The sequence below is a fragment of the Phoca vitulina genome, unplaced genomic scaffold, assembly GCF_004348235.1.
Source record: "Phoca vitulina isolate PV1807 unplaced genomic scaffold, GSC_HSeal_1.0 scaffold79, whole genome shotgun sequence".
Classification (NCBI taxonomy): Eukaryota; Metazoa; Chordata; class Mammalia; order Carnivora; family Phocidae; genus Phoca; species Phoca vitulina.
Window position 1 is genome coordinate 5,358,445 of NW_022589782.1, and position 20,060 is coordinate 5,378,504.

General features: G+C 39.8%; 1 protein-coding gene across 1 annotated transcript in view; it reads right to left on the minus strand.

Moving 5' to 3' along the window:
- Positions 1-12,630, minus strand: part of BAIAP2L1 (BAR/IMD domain containing adaptor protein 2 like 1) — a 67,674-nt gene extending 55,044 nt beyond the window's left edge. The window contains exons 1-2 of the mRNA XM_032394184.1: positions 12,560-12,630; positions 8,100-8,186 (exon numbers count right to left, since the gene is read on the minus strand). Coding sequence (XP_032250075.1) covers positions 8,100-8,186; positions 12,560-12,629 — 157 coding nt within the window. The 5' untranslated portion in view covers position 12,630. The remainder of the gene's footprint in view (positions 1-8,099; positions 8,187-12,559) is intronic.
- Positions 12,631-20,060: the final 7,430 nt, after the last annotated feature.

Genomic DNA, 20,060 nt, shown 5'->3' on the forward strand with positions numbered 1-20,060 from the left:
GAGAATCTGCCTCCCATGTCCCTCTCCCTCTGCTTTCCAAAAAATAGAAATAAAAAAAAATAATAACTGCTTTGGCTCAACTTAACTCTCTCATTGATTCTGATATGAATTCTTTTACTTTATTTAGACCTTAGAAATATCCTTGTAATATTTCTGTAAATTCATAACATTCCTTTAAAGATATTTCAGATACTTTTTTCTGCTATTTTTAAGACCTAAGACTGATTCTGATATCAACAAAACTATAACAAATGTATTTCTTAAAGTTACATGACCTAAAAAAATAAAAATAAAAAATAAATTCCATGACCTATAAATATTCTATCAATAACAAAAGAAAACCTGTGATTTTGTAGGTTTCTTGGTGATGAGATAAATTGGGCACAAACAGAAGATTTTAAGAAACTGGGCCAAACAAATTAATAAATGATTCAAAATAATGCAATAGCTAACTAAACAGGAACAAAATAACAGTCTAAATTTATGTAATGTTGAGCTGTAAGAACCTCAAAGCAAATCTGTAAACTCCCCAAAGAAAGTCTCCCGTTATTTCTTGAGAAATAGATGAGAACAAGCTTTATTTTTCCATGCTTTAAAAATGAAAAAACTATTTCAAACTTTCTTTTAAGTATTTGGCCAAAACATTTTCCTCTGACCATTTTTGTTTTCCCTTTCTACTTTTTTCAATATTTTCTAAGTTTTTAAAATAAGCATTGCTTGATTTAGGGACAAAACTGGAAGTTTTATACACATTTCAGTTTCCTCTCAAATGAGGACTGTTCCTGAGGTGAACTGTGTACATGTGATAAAGATTTACTTGTGCACTGCAAGCACACACCCAGACAACGAAGTCTTCATGTGACTTCTTATTTAACAATTAAACATAGTGGATTAAAATATTTTACCTACCAGTCCTGACTACAGAGCTCTGGTTTCTGGCTCTTTGCTTGTTAGTTCTTCCCAACAAGGCAAAGCGGTTGCACTCTTGCGCACATACTGCAATGTATGCGAAACCCAAGCACTCAGCAGGTGGTAAGGAACTGCTTTTTCTTTGGAGAAAGGCCTGTAAAGGGCCTGTAAAGGCTGTAAGTAGGTAGGCCCTGTGGGACAAACTTCTCTGTTGCAGCCACTCGACTCTGCCACAGTAGGCCTTAAAGCAGCCACAGACGACACGTGAGCAAGTGGGTGTGGTCAGGTTCCAGTAAAATTATATTTACAAATAGGTGCTGGCCAGCCCTCTGGCTCTGGTTTGCTCACCCCTGCAGTTAAGGTACAACTAATAAAAGGTGAATACTTTAGCAAAATGAATTTGAAAGAGACTTCAAAATATATGCTAATTCTTATTGTAATCTTCAAGTGACTTAGAGCATTTAACATAAAAATGACTAAAATTTGGTATTTCTCTTGAATCATGAATATTTTACTTTCAATTGCAGTTGGAAAAAAGCAATGACACTTTCTGAGTACTCTCTACAATAGGAGAACAGACTCTATTTGTAAAGAGCCTTTCATTTTCAAGAGAAAATGACCAGGATATGAGTTTTTGGAGGGAAGGATGTATACCGGGCAGATATATAGAAAATTAAAAATTGCTATTATTTTTCAAGTTTCAGACAGAAAAACTTACAAATTTTGGATATTTACATTAAAATATTTTCCATCAAGTTTGAGTCACTTCACCCTGCAAAACCTGCACAATTACCTTTGTTTATATGGGTAAAACAGAAAATAGGCATTTCTACTGCTTTAAATTCTAAATATTTTACAAGAATTTTATCAAATGGGAGGCACCTGGGTGGCTCAGTCGTTAAACGTCTGCCATTAAGCTCAGGTCATGATCCCAGGGTCCTGGGATCGAGCCCCGCATCGGGCTCCCTGCTCTGAGGGAAGCCTGCTTCTCCTTCTCCCACTCCCCCTGCTTGTGCTCTCTCGCTGTCTCTCTGACAAATAAAATCTTAAAAAAAAAAAAAAAAAAAGAGTAAACGGAGTTAAAGGAGCTGCCTGTGGAAGTGTTGGCACTGTGGTCTTTTGGGAGACTCTGGATGTGCAGCCACAAGAACTGAGTGAAGCCCAAACTTAGTAACACAATGAGCAAAGTAGTTGTGATGAAAAGAATGAAGATGTTTCAGAGAAAGTGACATCAAAGGAAACTCACATTATAAGACTTCTCCAGGAGATCTCATCCCATTGAAATCACAAAGGATAAAATGCTGGAAGCTGATGCAGACTTAGGAAAGAGCATGACAATCTGCAAAAGCACACAGAAGAGGCCTATTCCACATCTTGAGTTACAGGAGGAGACAAGTGTCGTTGAAACCACTCAAGTTTTTTTTACAAATAAATAAAAATGCTTTAATTACCAGTGTTTCTAATGCCTTAAATTACTGTGTACTAAATACTAATTTTACTATTTTTTTCATTTCCCTATACACTTATAACTGACAGTAAGAGAATTTTTAGTGTTTTTGACAAACATTTTTAAAGGTCATGGGACAATCCTAATTTTCCGCATTGATTATGAAGAAGGCTTTCAATGGTTTTAACCTGCATGGTGGTCATTTCTGTGGTCTTGCACTGCCGTCTAAAATGAGGTCTGCAGGGTGCCTGGGTGGCTCAGTCAGTTAAGTGTCTGCCTTCAGCTCAAGTCATGATCTCAGCGTCCTGGGACTGAGCCCCATATGGGGCTCCCTGCTCAGTGGCGAGTCTGCTTCTCCCTCTCCCTCTCCGATCTCTCTCAAATAATCTTAAAAAAAATAACAAAAATTAAAAATAAAATGAGGAATGTAAAATTAATGAGTTAAATGTACCGTTTCAGAATTTAGAAAAAGAGTAACAGAGTAAACCCAAAGACAGAGGCAAAGTAGCAGAAAGAAGAAAAGTGGAAAGAAGAAAATGGAGGTAAGAGTATAGATTCATGAAATTGAAAAAGATACAATGGAGAGAACTGAAAAACTGGTTCATGAATAATTAGGAATAATCAAGGAAAATGTATGTGCTTACACACTCTACAGAAGAGAATAATGTCAATGAAAACAACTGTACTGTTTTTGAGTTCCCAAATATTTGTGCTTATATGAAGCGGCAACAGAGAGGCATCTTCCTGGTCTGTGAAACTTTAGAATCCACAAGGCACATTATCTCATCTTCAAACAACCCAGAAGGTGTTGCCATCATCCCCTGTAGGAATGCCAACTGGCTCACCGACATGCAGTGTTGCCCAGAGTCACACAAGTTGACAGCAGCGAAGTAACAATGCAAACCACACTGAGCATCTCTTAGGTGTCTGGCAGCATGCTATCCGCCAGGGTCTCAAGGGAAAATAAAATTCAGCCTGGCCTCCTCGTCCTAGGTCACAGGATCTTTCCTGTGCTTCAGTTGGGGCTGGGGGAAGCTCTATGACTCACATGACACCGATGCCCCCTACCACACTCTCTAGGGGTCACCGACTCTTACAACCCTTGTTCTGTCTGGCTTGGCTGCAGAGCACATAGTCAGGGACACAGGACCCAATGTGGTTGCCCATGGAGGTTCTCCCTCTCCCCGCCATGCGGAAGAAGGTGACCGCCAAGTTTACCCTTAGGGCCTATTAGCCACATCAAGGAAACACTGGGTTACTGCCCACCCTGCAGATCACGAAGGAAAAGTTCATCCACGAGGCTCCCGAGGATGAGCTGAGGCAATGTCTGAAGTACATGACATACAGCAGAGAGGCACTTAATGAGACTGGAGTCCCTGTCTGAAGCACAGCAGTACAAGCGCACAAGTCAAGCAATACTGGTAAGAGCCATATATGCTGTTATTGTATAACATGTTTTACATACACATATACATTTTACATTTACATAAACATATACACACATATATATGTGTATATATACACATATATATGTAAACCTCTCTGTAATCTCCGTCCTTCCTAACCCTGTAACATAACACCTGGCATTAATGGTCAGCACCCTAGTGAAACCACCACCCTTTCCAAGGGGACCAGTGACCTCTCATCACAACTGTCAGCCTCTCTGCTGTCTCTGGCCACTGACACTCTGCTTCCTGCTCATCTCCCTCTTGAAAAGGTCCCCATCGTGGGGTTCCCATCTTCTTCCTCTTCAATGGCCCCTTCTTGGCTGGCTGGCTCTTTTTCCCTTTGCCTCGGTGAAGTCTGGTATAATGCAGAGATGAGGAACTCTGATTCTAAGGTCAAACCACCTATCATCAACTGTGTGATCTAAGGCACACCCTTCCCTTCCAGGTCTTATCTGCAAGTCAGAGAGAGTGAAAGTGCCTACACCCAATTCACAGGGCCGTTGGGCCTATGAGATGAAACAACAACCATCAGGGGCTGCGCCCTGTGTCTGGCAGAGCCAGCACCCGACGTTTGCTGGGAGGCATGCTATATACAAGCATCCTCAAGGGAAGAAAAGACCAGAAAAGAATATAGTGGTGACAAAGTGGTAAAATTACAGGTGATGTTTTTTCTCTGGTCCCCCAGTTTTCAAAATTGAGGCTGTGAGGTCACACAGACACATGGGCAGAGAGGAAGAAGAGAGGAGGAAAGAAAGGAAAGTAGCAGAGGCAGAGAAAATGCACCTCAGAGTTCATGATTACAAGTCACCCGAAGGCTGAAAAGAAAAACAAAAGGGCAGAAAAACAGAAACGACTCCCAAATCCCTAACTCTTCTTCTGTGCTTGGAGTCCCACTTCCCAAATAGGAATAGATTGCAAAGGATGGCTATGGTTTTCAGAAGAAAAGGCAAGTGTCCAGGAGAAGCAACAATCATAATGTCTGAAGTATACACATGCTAGTGAAACCACACCCTGTGGGAGAAAAACAGAATCCCACTCAGAGACACAGAACGCCAGAAGCGTACGCAGTCTGAGGCACCGCTAAAGTGAGGACATCTGTGTAAGTCCTTTCCTTTCATTGAAAATTGCTGAAACAAGACCTTTGACACCAGAGCTGCCGGACGTGGTGGCGTCATCAGATGTCCTCCTAACAGCTATGTCCTCTCTCCCTCAGCTGTATTCCTTGGCTAACCATGCTGGGGAAAGCTCTCTGGCTGCAGGGTCATGAGACATGAGAGGATGTGTGTGCTGGGGCTGCTGGGGAAAGGTTTCCTCCTTGGTAAAGGGCACAACTGAGAAGAAATTCCCCTTCCTGCTTTTGGGTACAATGGGAGGAGAGAGGATGTGATGTCTAAGACTAGCAATGGCAGCCATCTTGGTACCATGAGTTGGGCTTGAGGATGAGAAGAAGGAGAGAAGGAACCTGAGTTCTTAGTAATCATTACCTCACCAGGAATCTGCTACTCCTGGCCTTTTTATGTGGGTTAATGAACATCCTTAATGCCTAAGCCACTATTAATTGGGTATTTGTTACTTTTAGGCAAAAGCATCTTAGAATTATTCACATAGCATTTGGTGAGCTGATGTGTTAGGAGGGATATCTAAATGGAAACACCCATAGCAATCAGAAATGGCACGGCTACAGCTCTGTCTTAATAGATGCCAATCCAAATGACAAGTATAAAATAAGCAAAAGGTGAATCACCTTTTTCCTCCAGCTTTTAGCTCCTTTTTTCCCCTTAAAGTGAGAAGAGACACTGAAATGCTCAGTTTTGCCACTCTAACACTCATAATACATTTGGCCAGGTTTTCCAAGTAGAATCCTCACAGCAAATTTCTATGAATTAGGTCAATATTTTACCTAGAGGATATTTTCTTCACCTACCTCCCAAAGTACAAAAGTATCAGAATAAATGTAACAGAAATTTCATGTAAAAAAGTATATAAAATAAGAAAGGTTGTCCTACAGCAACATTAAAAAATATTTGAATTCAACATTAAAATGAAAACTACTCTTGTAATCTCAGATTTAGAAATAAGAATTTTTCAGCATCCCTTTCACTTCCTTCCTGAGCAAAATTTTTAAACTGAAAATTTTCAAACTAGGATTTGCTGGGGTTTGGGTGGGGGAGGGACACACACAAAGGTTTTTCAGAGACAATATTCTTCAGGAATGAAAATTTTGAATTGATTCATGATCTTCACATATGAAATGCCCCTTCAGTCTTATCAGATGGGATTTATAATGTTTCATAATAAAGTTATGAATACCAACATCAGAAGTCAGTAATTAGACAATAAGACCTTCTTGAAAAATGAGAGAAAAAAAATCTACCTTAGGTCTCTTTCTTCTATGAATTCATTAGTCTTTCATATAGGGAATTTAAACAGACATAGGGTATATTTTAGTCTATACTTTAAACAAAATAAAAAACCAGGCACATGAGACAAAGTTAAACAGTAGGCCTCCGAAAGCAACGCTTGCTAGGGTGGCACTTTATTGTGAAATTGCTGCAGATGAGCAGAAAATTACTAACTATATAACATGGTGAATATAAGCAAAAAAGACAACTTGAAACAAAAATAAAACACAGAAGTTATTTCCATTCCCTCCAAATAAAACGCATGTCCACATGAAAGAAATTTCGCCACTGCAACATATTTTCCTCATTGAAACTGAAGAAGTTTTCAGCCTGTGTTTACAACAACACGGTTGCTGTGGAAATAGCTGATTCAAGGTTATGAATTTACAGCTGAATAAAGTAAGGTGTGGAACAGAAATCTTATTTAAACAGTGGCAAGAACCATAAAACATTAAAAAGGCAAACTGAATGATGGTGAATCAGAGCAGCATATGGTTTGACGCAGGGGTCATACATTTTCCCGTGGCGCCTGACACAAATAGGATGTTTCTTTTTAATTTAATCCTATTTTTGGAAACCTCTAATCATCTCCATCATCCCAGTAAGTTTTACTATCTGTTTCTGTCTACACAATGCAGTGTGTATTTTATTAAACGGACTCTGCTGAGGACAGAGTTTCTAGAATCCATCCCTTGCCAGAACACGCACAAGTGACGGAACCAACAGAACTCAAGTCAGGGCTTTGAAAAACGTCTGCATGTAACTGATTCTATTAAATAGAGTAGTACGGACTTATTCATCACACGACATCACTTCAGGCTTAGGTTTCAAGACTCTTTACAAACTCTCCAAGAACCGAAGTTGTCAGAGAATGTTCCTGAGCGCCCAGTTCCACTCCACATCCTGCAGCCCAGCCCCCAACCCCAGCACTGTTATCACACCTTGAATTTGTTCCTCCACTTCTATGGGTCAGGTAAGAGTTCTCCAAACAATCTTGAAAACCCTTAAGACACTTTATATAGAAATGACGTGAATTATTTGAATCCTACAAGCCCCCCCCACCCCTAGCTTCCCTTTCTGCTTGTTAACTGGAGAAACACTTTTCTTTAAATATACACAACTTTACCAATATTTTCCTCTGCTATTCTGAACATTTCAAATTATGACAAATATTTTGAAGCCAGAAATCTTACCCTTTGTAAAATAAAACATTCATTTAAAATAAAACATATTCATCCTTTATTCAAGATTTAAAAAATGATTGTTATGTGTGGGGCTATTAGAAAAGGAAAAACAGTGACTTTTCCACCCTTAGGAGGAGTGAACGGACTCTGTAAACAGAAACCCAGGTTCCCTCGGCAGCTGGTGGTGCCGAGGGCGTAGCTGCCCTCCTCGTGTGCACAGGAGATCAATTCATACCAGCAAAACCGGAAAAATCACAACGGAGAGCAACTGTGGAAGCAGCGAGAGCCAAGAGCAGGACGTAGAGGAGTCTGACTTTCTGCTAGGTGAGTCACAGGAAGCACTCCTGCCTGAGTCAGGAGGCCCGCCGTGCCCATCTCCTTAAGAATGTAGGTCAAAGCTCCCTGGGCTTCATGCTCCAGGGATCCAAGGGGAAGGGCTAGGGCCCCAAGTTTAGATAGAGGCAGAAGCCCAATTCCTAGGGAGCAGGGAGGCCAGCCACTGGCCTTGGCCTGCCCTCTAACTAAGCCTCCACTTTAGACAGACCACAGCAAACTCAATCATTCCAAAAGTGAACACACTGGAGTACCAGGCTAGCTCTTCTTACTGTCTGGCTTTGGGCTACGTCATGTATTCTCACAAGGGCTCACAGGAGGAAAGGCCCTGCAACCAGCTCAACTTGTGTTTGTGTATAGTGGACGCTCAGCTCACCCAGCTCTGTTGACACGGGGGACCCGGTGGCAATCTCACCAATCTTGGCCACTCCATCGTAGTAGGCTTTCCCCGCAAGGATCATAGCTAGACAAGGAAGGTGACACACAAAAGTCATCACTTAGACAAAGAAAAGAGGAAGTGCCATGGAGGCTTGCTTCCAAATATCCCTCAGTCCCTTCTGGCTACAAGAAGGTTTGGGCTGTGCCAAGGGTGGCTCTCAGAAGGCAGGGCTTGCGCTTAATAGCTGTGCCAGGGGCAGAGGTCCCTCCACTGCACTTTCAGAGGCCCCCACTGGGTGGAAAACCCTACAGGATCCTCACCTTAGACCAGACCTGGGGAACCTTCAACAGCAGGCTCTGGAAGTCCAAAAAAGGCCCTGCCAGAGTGGATATGTTTTCAACATCAAATTAGGGCTACAAACACATCCACTTCCACAAGAAATCTCTTCTCAGATGGTTATTCTATAGCTGTACGGGTCTGCAACATTAATTAGTTAAAAGAACTTGTATGCGGTGGCCCAGGAACCTGGTCTTTCAATGGCTTTTTTTTTTTTTCTTTCTATTGAAAAAGGTATTCTGAGCCACAACCAATAATATATTTGTTGTCAGGGGGAAGATCTATGAAATTTGAAATACGTTATCATCCTAAAAACACAACAGAATTACCTGAAAAGTAAGTGAAAGTTCTATCCTCCCCCCACCACCTTTTTGGCAGAGACAAGGGAAACTTTTATTTCTGTAGAAATTGGATTCTAATCATCTTAAAAATAATCTCTCTCCTCTCAAATTGATTCTGATGACTAAATTATAAGGTACAAAAATTTGTTTTTGATTTTTCTTTTCCTTTCTTTTTCTCTGGGGAGGGGAACTGGGGGCAAGAGAGACCTGGGTTTGAATTCTACTTTTACTTCTAATGACATGACCTCCTTGGGCAAGGTAGCTGTCCTTTCTGAAACAAAGGATGGTCATCTATAAAATGTCCTAATAACGTGAGCACTGAACAAACAAATGGAAGCTATTAATACGGATTCCTTCTTTCACTTTACAAGCAGCAGGCTTTTTAACAAGACCTAGCCTATTTAGGGTGATTTTGAAGAAAATTTATTTTACTTCAAAGACTAACTTTGAAGAATACGGAATTTTGGAGCTAAAAGAGCCCTGAGGAATCTCTAAGATTCCTTTCCTTTTACTGCAAAGAAAACCAGAGGCCATGCAGCCCCAATTTTATAATGGGTATTGTTTTAAAATGGTGAATTAAAAAGGCATTTCAAATATAAAAAGGGTGGGAGGTCCACAGAACAAATTATGTACAAGTCCAGCTGAAGGTATTACTGGCCAAAAAAGTAGTATTTTCATGGCAAATTCATTCATTTTAGCCTTTCTTGTTGAGTTCAAATATTACAGAAGTTACGGCTTTTACTATATATGTGTACAAGTTTAACAACTGTACCACGCTCTATTATACAGTTATTTCATAAATCTGAGAATAACCTTAAAGTATAATCGTAAATAAGAATAATAACAAGTAGCATTTATGTGGACTTTCCAAGCCATTACCTAAGTTCATCTACCCAAGAATATGAAGATGTGGGTCAGTGGTGGTATCACCCTGTTTCATGAAGGAGTGGAGTGGAGATATGCTGGGACATGCCCAAGGTCAGTGGCAAATCAGAGGGAGTACGCATACAACTCCAGTTAAGGTCACTTCCCCAGTTCTAAATTATAGTGCTTTTTGACTCTTTGGTCTCAGCTAGAACTGAAAAAGAGAGGACTCCACCTAAAAACAAGGTTGGTAGCCAATAAACTGTCAAGCTAATACATGTAATATTTTAATATGAAGATTTTAAATAGTAAGATACTGATAAAGCTGAAAGGCAGATCGGTGGGAGAATGGCATGCAGATTTACACAATATATAAACAAAATTTTTGGTTTGCATTCACACATTATGTTGAAATTTTTCATTAACGGATGATTTATGTTTTTAAAACTAACCTCAGAATGGTAAAATTCCCTTGCTTTTACGATAAAGTGGAATTAACTTTAAAAACTATATAATTTATCTAGAACTTAATAAAGAATCAAATAATATTCTCATAATTTTGCCATCCCCTTTGTGACTACATTAAGAGATTTTCTATCACTTACTGTTTTAAGAACAAAGCATATTTGTTCTATTTTAGTGGTTGACCAATTAATTCAATCTAATTTATATACTTCTACCAGATAACTCTTCCTTAAAATATGATTTCATTAGGTTAAAACTCTGCTCAAAAACTTTTAATGGCCTCCACTGCCCATAGTGTAAGCCCACACCGCAGAGAGTTCATGATAGATTTGTACAGTAATGGCCTTCAATAAACCGCACCTCCCAGAATTCCCAACCTCTGTAGCTGTCTATACACTGATGGGTGGCTTGGTCATCTGACTTGCCTTGGCCAATGGGGTGCCAGCAAGCATAACTCTCACAGGGATTTGCACTCTTCGAACAGCCTGCTATGTCCCCGGGAGGGAGGGAGTCCAGCACCCCTGCTGACTGCAGCTGCAGGATTGAGTCCCTGGGGGTTAGAGAACTGCACTACCTTTACAAGACCTTGAGAAATGATAAACTATTGTTGTCTTAAGCCACCAAGTTTAGGGACACTTGATTATGTGACAATAGGTAACTGATGCTGCTTTCAAATGCATTCATAACCTGACCCTACTCCACGCTGTATTTTATTATTCCCCAATAGCTTCCCACCCATGGCAGTGTGGACCTCAGATCTTGGCTTGGATGCGGTCTTTTCTGCCTGAAACCTAACGTCTGTCAGCTAGCAGAGCTCCTATAAGGCCCACTGCCTGCTCGTTCCCCACCAACCTCCACTACTCAAATTCCTGTGACACAGCTCATTCCATGCTCTTTGTTAGCTGTGCATGTTGTCCTGATTTATGACCTAAGTGTTGACTGCACATCTGGCATCCTAAACTATGCCACAAATTCTTACCAAGGACTTTACCAATTCATCTCGATTTCTCAATGGCTTCAGAAAAAAAACAGATGGCCTGCCAAAAATACTGGAAATACTTTAGAAGTGCAGAATAGTCCCTTTGGGGAGAAGCCTTGTTAGCAAGAGACTAAGGGGCTGGCAGGTCCCTGAGTCACCTTATAAACCTCTGCCTCAGAGAGACAGCAAGTGCTAGAAAGAAAAAAAAACCACTGCAGGTCATGGTGATTTCCTTCACAGGGCATCTAAGGCAATGACTTTGTGGCCCTGTGACTAAGCAGTCATCAAGGGAGAGGCAGCTGTGCAAGAATTCTAAAACAAGTCTCCTTCCTGCTCTTTGAAGGGGTGAGGGGTTACCTACAGAAGTCACTGATACTGCTTGGGGGATGAAGGAGGATTTCCCAGCGCTGAAAATGTCTGGCAAACAGCACAGAGATGCAGAAGAAAGTAAATAAGCACTTTACTTTTCCATGACTATGACAACTGGGCACCTGTCATCCGAACTCCAGCTACCATACCGCCTTTTCCTGGGGCATGCTTATGCTGCGGGTGTGTAAGGTCATGGGTTTATTTTCAAAATCTCAAGAGGGAGCAGCCAAAGGCGGGCCATGGTGAAAGGGAGAAACAAGAGATACATAAAAGACACAAAACTTGATCTGAAGTCTTCTTCAAATCTAAAACCATTGGAAACTAAATTTTCTACTCATGTTATTGGTGGTCTTAGTGAACCAGGGTAGAGGGTGAAACTGGTGTCTGAATATTTTGGGGGTGACACTTGTTACATAAGGAGAATTGTTTTGACCATGTTAGAATCTGGTGATTATTAGCATCTCAAGTTTTTAAGGTGATCATTGATAACGTTCACCTTTTAGGAGGGAAATGCATGTGTAGATGCATGTCAGCTTTCTCAATGAAACCTCCTGAAACTAGCAAACAAGTCTGGTTCACAAAAGAGAGGCAAAAGCCAATGCTTGAATTCATTTTACAGGAAGTGCTCATTTTGAAATGAGAATCTAAGTTCAACCTTTAATTTAGATGTTTTTCCATTCAGGTTAAAAATTTGTTCATATCACTATCAAAAGTTATGCACCCAAAGGCAAGAAACTCTTCTATATAAGGAGAACAATTCCTCTGCTACAAGATACTAACAAATATTTTAAGTACATATTAGTTCACAAAGAATTTGGTTTGCCAAGTGGAAAACCTACTGATGGCAATGATATAAAATACGAGTCATGTCAATAACCATGATTTGATCATTAAAATGCATCACTTATAAGTCTATGATTCCATTTATTCATTTCAAATACACCAATAATCTATCGTTGCAAACTTCCATAGAATTAAATGTAAATAATTTCTATCAACTTAAAGACACTTTAAAAATTCACTATTAAGCACTTCAAAATAATTAAAATATTTCCTGGTTTTTATATGTGCACTATATTTATAAATTTAGAAAAGAGACTTACCATTAACAGCTTTTTCATAATTTTTTCCTAGGTTTATTAAATTTCGTAGCCCAGGATTGAACTGTTCCATAACATTCTGACAAATAAAACAAAACAAATTAATAAGTAAACAGTAGATCAAAAAATCTTTAGATGTTGCCACTACATAGCCTGGGATACCTATGTATGCTTGACAGTAGAGTCTACAAAGCCATGAACGTTTATTTCAAAATAATGGAGAGCACATATTTCCTTACGGATGGAACAGGGTCCCTGCACCAGCAAGGCACATAATCCTGGCAGGTTTCCATTGCCCAAGGGCTGCCTAGAACCTACTGCAATGGAGCAAGTGGCAGATATGCATACCTACGAAGCACACCCCACAGGGGCTACGGGCCCAGAAGCCGATGCTCCCTTTGGGGTTTAAGCAGGTTAATGGTTGTCAGGCTAGTGTTAAAAACAGGTGCACATGATCGGAACTTAATTATATGAGCCATGTTTTGGTGATCAATGGAACAGAAATTTCTAAGAGATCTTGTTTATTCATTAAGTACTTAGCTATTAACCACCGAGTGGTAGGTCCTGTGCACAGAGTAGATGGGAAGGCCTGTTTTCCCTCTCATGGATTTCATGATGCCATAGCTGTGCAAATGTCATGGTTTTCATTTTTAAAAGTGTCATTCCTGTGGCACTAGAAAGTCATAAACATAGAGACAAATGCTACAATAAGTACTAAGACAGGCAATTATTTGGAATGTTGATCAAACTTAAAATATCCTAAATCAAAGTAGAGGCAATAGATCATTCCCGTGGGGCTCTAACCTCTTGACTCAGAACACATGGCGACTGAACTATTTGCTCCACCTACAAATAATGAGCTTCACAGTATTAATCATTCCAGATCGACCACTCAAGTCTCCTTACCCCCTCTCAAAATGTGAACCTGTTTGCAGAGGGCCAGGCAATAAAAAGAAATGAAAAATACCCAACATTCAAAGGGGCAGATACTTGATATACATGCTCTGCAGGATAAAGTTTCTCCTTTATAAATCAGTACAGAGAGAACACAGTAACTCTTATTTTATCAAACAGTGATAAAGGCTTATCATGAAAAACAACTCCTGGCTCAACCTTCCCTCAAATCTTAACTTACTCCCAAGAGCACTTTCAACTAAGCTGTTATTCTTGTATTTATTGCCATAGTTTGGGATAATATTCTTGATTTTTCAATTTTGGATGATAACTACTGGCTTTCTACCACAGTAGATGAGAGCTCAGCTCTCCACACCACCCCACTTTCCCTACTTCAATCCTTCCTATATAAGTAAACGGCAATTTCCTGGTAAGTCGATAGTCAGGGTTTATTATGACTCTGTAAATATACAATACAAGGAATGTACTAAGGATTATGTTTCCTTTCTTGGTACAGTCTTTGTTTCTCCTAGGATTAACAATCATTTCATCCCCCTCCTCCCAGCTTAGTTTTCCACGAATCCACCTTAAATTTTTCCATATGCTCTATCACACCTAGCAGAAGTCTATCAGTATTTTTCAAATGCACAAAGTTGTCAGCTAATCTTCCATTCCATTTTCCCCCCCCAGAACTTCCTCCAAGGACTCTCCGTCCTCTTGCTCAGTCTGGCCTGACTGTCTCTGCCACGCTGTTACCCTTGCATGTCCCCTTCTTGATCCCTTGTGTTAGAGCTCTCATTAACTGGACTCCACACCTTCCTCTTTCTTCATTTATTACTATTTGCTAGAGATCATTCTCCAAGAACAACCTAAGAAATGATGCATAAGAGGTAAATTTGAGTCCCCATGTGTCTGAAATTATCTTTACCTTGACATTTGACTGATATTTCGCTGGGTAGAGTATTACAAAGCTCAAGTGATTCTCCCTTAGACTTTTAAAGATAATTGCTCCACTATTTTTAACATCCAGTTTTGCTATTGAGAAGTCAGCCGTCATTTCTTCTTCCTTTGTATAGGACTTTGGTAGGGGGATGCTTATTTCTGGAAGCCCTGTACACCACATAATGGTCTGTCTCAGTGTGGGACTTCGTTCATTTATTTTACTGGGCACTTGATACACCTCTTCCATATAAAAAAATTATGTCCTTTAGGTCTGAAAAATCTATTTTAAATGTTTCTTATCTCTCCTTACTTTCTGGAATTCTGACAAGGATTTTACATATCCTGATTTCTTCTCTAATCATTTTACCTTTTTTTCCACTTTTTGTTCCCCCATCTCTGACAGATAACTTCACATTCCAACTCTTTTATTATGTTATTTCATTTTTTAAGATATATTTTGGAGAGAGGGAGGGAGAGAGTGCGTGCCAAGAGCGGGGAAGGGCAGAGAGGGGAGAGACAGAATTTCAAGCAGACTCCTCATTGAGCATGGAGCCCATGTGGGGCTGGATCTCATGACCTGAGCTGAAACCAAGAGTCGGGCGCTTAACTGACTGAGCCACCCAGGCGCCCCCATTTTTTTTTTTTTTTTTTTTAAAGATTTTATTTATTTGACAGAATGAGAGAGAGAGCACATGAGAGGGGGGAGGGTCAGAGGGAGAAGCAGACTCCCTGCCGAGCAGGGAGCCCGATGCGGGACTCGATCCAGGGACTCCAGGATCATGACCTGAGCTGAAGGCAGTCGCTTAACCAACTGAGCCACCCAGGCACCCCCCCATTGTTTTTTTTTTAAAAAACTTTTGATACTGTATTTTTAATTAGGGCTCTTTCAGAGTTTTTAGTTATCCCCTTCTGCCCCCGGTTTTTTCTTGAGGATTTATTTGAGAGGGAGCAAGTGAGCATGGGTGAGGGGGGCAGCAAGTGAGCATGAGAGCAGGGGGAGGGGCAGAGGGAGAGAAACTTCAAGCAGACTCCCCACTGAGCGCAGAGCCCAATGCAGGGCTCAATCCCACGACCCATGAGGTCCGGACCTGAGCTGAAACTCAGAGTTGGATGCTTAACCAACCAAGTCAACCAGGCGCCACTGGTTATTCCTTTTTAAAAGCATCCTATTCTTGGGGCGCCTGGGTGGCTCAGTCGGTTAAGCGGTTGCCTTCAGCTCGGGTCATGATCCCGGGGTCCTGGGATCAAGCCCCGCATCGGGCTCCCTGCTCGGTGGAGAGCCTGCTTCTCCCTTTCCCTCTCCCTGCCGCTCTGCCTACTTGTGCTATCTGTCAAATAAATAAATTTTAAAAAATAAAAGCATCCTATTCTTGTTTTGGGAATGTAATATTATCTCTAATTTGAATAAACTCAAAGTATTATTTTTTGTCATTTTCTTCCAGTTCCCCATATTATCTCCTGATTATTTCTTTTCATTGTTTGGTATCCATCTGTCTTTTGTGTTGGAAGCTTTCATCAAACATCTGGTGATCCCTGATCGCCAGTTCGTATTTAAAAGTAAAGCCCTAAAATGCTGGCTGGAAGCTTGTGGGTGTGGGTGTATACACAGGGTGGTTGCTGACTAGCAGGCTTCATTAGGAGTGACTGGACAAGTCAGCTATAGAGAAACTGGCCCTGTGACAGTAACCAGGGTCCACTGAGTCTCTTCAGAGAAGTTTCTCATTTTCTATGAAGGGTAGGGGAGGAGGCAGTCACCAGGTGGTCAGCTTTCCCCAACAGGAAGGGGAGTGGGTTGGGAATCCCACAGTTTACTGGGCTGATTTTTACTGAACTCTCCTGCTCTCTACTCCAAGGTTTATTCCCTCCTGCTGGTGTTTCCACATCGAGAACTCCTCTGATTCAATATACCCTAAGATTAAATCTCCAGTCTGCCAGGCAGAGGGAGCTGCTGGTAGTATTGGTGGTTGGGGTAGGAAGGGGAAACTGGCAGTTCAACCAACTTGTGTAACTCCTACTCTAGCCCTGGGTGTCCCCTCCATCCCCACCTTCTGTGGGACTGCTCCTCAGCCTCCGGGGGTGAATGGCTCAGCCCTTGTCAGTTCTCCCACTGCAGATTCTTTAGGTTTTCTTAAGGCAGCTACAACTCCTCTGTCCATTTTCTATCACTCCAGATTTTCTTAAGGCCTTTTGTCAACTGCTAAGTCTTTTTTCAAGCCTTTACAGCATGGATTTATGGGTTTTTCCCCCCATTCCTTTTTAGGTTCTGCTATCATTTCAATGTATTCTTAGAAGAAAAAAAAAAAAAACAACCCATGGTCAATCTGCTGTGCTTAACTGGAAGTCCATTCATCCTGTGTTTTTAGAGCCTCTCATCCGTTTGAGCCCCATTCACAACCAGTAGCCATAAAGCCCCAAAGCCAATGATGACTCCCCTACCAGTTTCTCTGCAAGATGGTAAGTCTCAATACCTGATCACAGGGACCTGTGGCCACAGCTGCTATTTCTATCATCTTTTCTCAATTCCCTTGTTTTGCTTTTATGCTTATTTTGAAATCATTTAACATTCACAGGAAGTTGTAAAAACTGCACAGAGAGTTCAGGTATGCTTCCCTAATGGTAACTTATATAACCATAGTGTAGGATCAAAACCAGGAAACTGACAATGGTACAACACTTACTAGCTAAACTACAGACTTTATTTGTATTTACCAGTTTTTATATCACTCATTTGTGGGAGGGGGTGCATTGTTCCTATGAAATCTTACCACATTTTTAAATTTGTATAACCATCACCACAGTTATAATATTGAAATGTTCCATTAACACAATGATCTCCCTCATGCTACCCCTTTATAGCCACACCCTCCCCAACAGTCCTGGCAACCACTGATCTCAATCACTGTAATTTTGTCATTGTGAGACTGTTATATAAGTGGAATCATACAGTATGTGACCTCTGAGACTGGCTTTTTCACTCAGCACAACGTCCAGAAGAACCATCCAAGTTGCTGGGTGTTATCCATACTCTATTCCTTTTGGCTGACAGTATTCCATAGCATGAATGTATCACAATTCATATATTTGCCCACTGAACATTTGGGTTGCTTATAGTTTTTTGCAATTGCAAATAAACCTGATATGGACAATCACATATGGGTTTTTTTGGTGAACCTAAGTGTTCATATCTCCAGGATAAATATCTAGGAGTTCAATTGCTGCGTCATATGGTAATTGTATGTTTAACTTTGTAAGAAACTGCCAAACTATTTTCCAGAGTGCTTGTGCCATTTTACATTCCCATCAGCAATGTATGAGATTTTCAGTAATTTTTAAAATTTAATAACTTCATTAGAAAATAATTACTTTTTAATAAAAAGATAAAACTACTTCTCAAATATCTCTTTTAAAATTCTTGTAATAATCTTATGAGACCAAGTCTGGATATCGAGAACATAAGTTTTAATAAAAAGAAAGATAAAACCTTAAAAAAAATCATTAAAATTCTTTAATAATCTTATGACGCTGAGTCTCGACGGGTAAGAACATAAGGAAACGGATACAGAGCTAACCACCCTACTAGCATATAAGCAGTCATAAAAAGAAGCCCAGATCTGTGTTCCTTCTGAAGATTCTTAGTTCAGCTTACCCAAATAAGGGGAAAATATAATTTAGCTTCTCGATATAATTCTTGAAATGCTTAGGTGTAAGTCCTATCTTAAAATATGAAAAACAATGAATTAATTAACACCAAGCATAAACCACTATCCAAATGATGCTACTGGGGAAAAACAGGTTAACTAGTAAGACCTGGGACTACAATAAGCTTCAGAGAAAATACAAGAGTTTTTAAGCTTGAAAGTTCAACATATACTTCAATTCCTTATTATTTAGCTTTAGCTACAGAAATTTTTCCCCTGGAAACTTTGGCCCCTTTGAACAGTGGAAAATCCATTTCTACCCTGGCTCTTGGCCATTAATCTAGTTATTTTAGCTGAAGTACATGTATTTTTAAACCCAGGAACAAAAAAGCAGTGCTGCCTTTGTATTCCCCCATCTGTAAAGTTTTATAAGTAGCAGTGGATATCTTTGTGAACTGAATGGGTCCCACTTTTTTTTTGAGAGGGCAGCTGTTGGGTCAAAGGTCATACGCTGTGTTAAGGCTTGTTAAGACCTAAATTTTTTATATAGCCTAGGATTTAGAAAAAAATCACCAGTAGTAATGAACAAATTCATTTTAATTCAGGTTTGGCACTAAGAATAAAAGGTTTAAGATATAAAGTATAAAAACAAAATAAATTATAAAAGGTATTAATGGTCCAAGAAACACTATTTTGTTACAATCAGTAACAAAAGCTTAGTATGTATTCTATCTGTTACTGCCTGGCAAGGAGGATAATTTGCCAAACCAGTTTCAACCAGAATGAGTTTCATTTCTATTCAGAGAGCAATATAGATAGTTTAAGCTAAAATAACTGGCAATATCACTGTTCTACTTGTGCTGAGTCTCCTATGAAGAAGAGCTGGTTCTAGGATAAAAGCTCAATGGGGGTGGGGGTGGGGAGCTCAATCAGGGGAATTGGAGAATTAACGGTTAGCTGTTCCAAATAAAATGTTCAGGAACAGACCACTCAGAACCTAGAAGGCACTTTCCACTAGATTTCTAGCTGGTTTGTTTATCTTATGCTTTTTTCCTCTGCTTCCTGTAGACCAACACATTATAATTTTAAACATAATTATACAATCTTATGATGGCTTTAACATCCTCACCATTTAGATTTTTCTTTCATTTTTGAAAAATTATTACCTTTACCAGTATGGAACTATAGACTATGAAGCATAAATTAATACAATTATGACTAGCCACATAGTTAAATTGAGCTGACTTTAAATTTCTAAGAATTGGTTTCTTTTACATTTCTTTTTCCAATTCTGTAAATGACCAAGGACAAATTATTTGCTACCTCAGTGCTTTATTTTTCTCATTTGAAAAATGCAGGTAATATTTACACTGGAATAAGTTTTAAAAAAGTGATTTAAGAATATCTAACAGGGTGTTTTATAACGTGCTTCAGGTAACATTTATCCTTGAAAGTTCCATTATTTTATTCTATACAATCTCATACAAATTAATCCAGCAATGTCAAATGCTTAAACTAATCAAGGCACATTCTAATTTCATGTGACAAGATTATCTGGTAATAAGGATTAACTGTTGGAGAATACTTCCAGATAGACATCATTTGTAGAAAATCTTACTTCTTCCTTCCTTGTGTTGTTGGAAACTGCTGTTCCTGGGCTAACATCATCAGTATTTGATTATGTCCCCTGCCTTTAGGGAAAATATTAGTGAGTAAATCTGGCAATAAAGCAGCTGCTTGTAGGCTAGCAGATGGTCAGAAGAGTCCTATTTTTCATACCCATCTTGAATGGGGAGCCCAAGCCAAGCAAAGGAAAATAAGACAACAGAGATATTTTGTTTGAAGTATTAAGTTACAGCAGAAATACTCAAGATTCAAATTTATAAAACACAAAAATGCTTCCTATCAGCCAAATGTGAAGTGTGTTGGTTCTCCTTCAGTCTGTATTATCTATCTATGCTACTAGCTATCAATTTGCATTATGTATCAATTTGTATTATCTATTGTTTGTAACCTGCCATCCCAGTAGT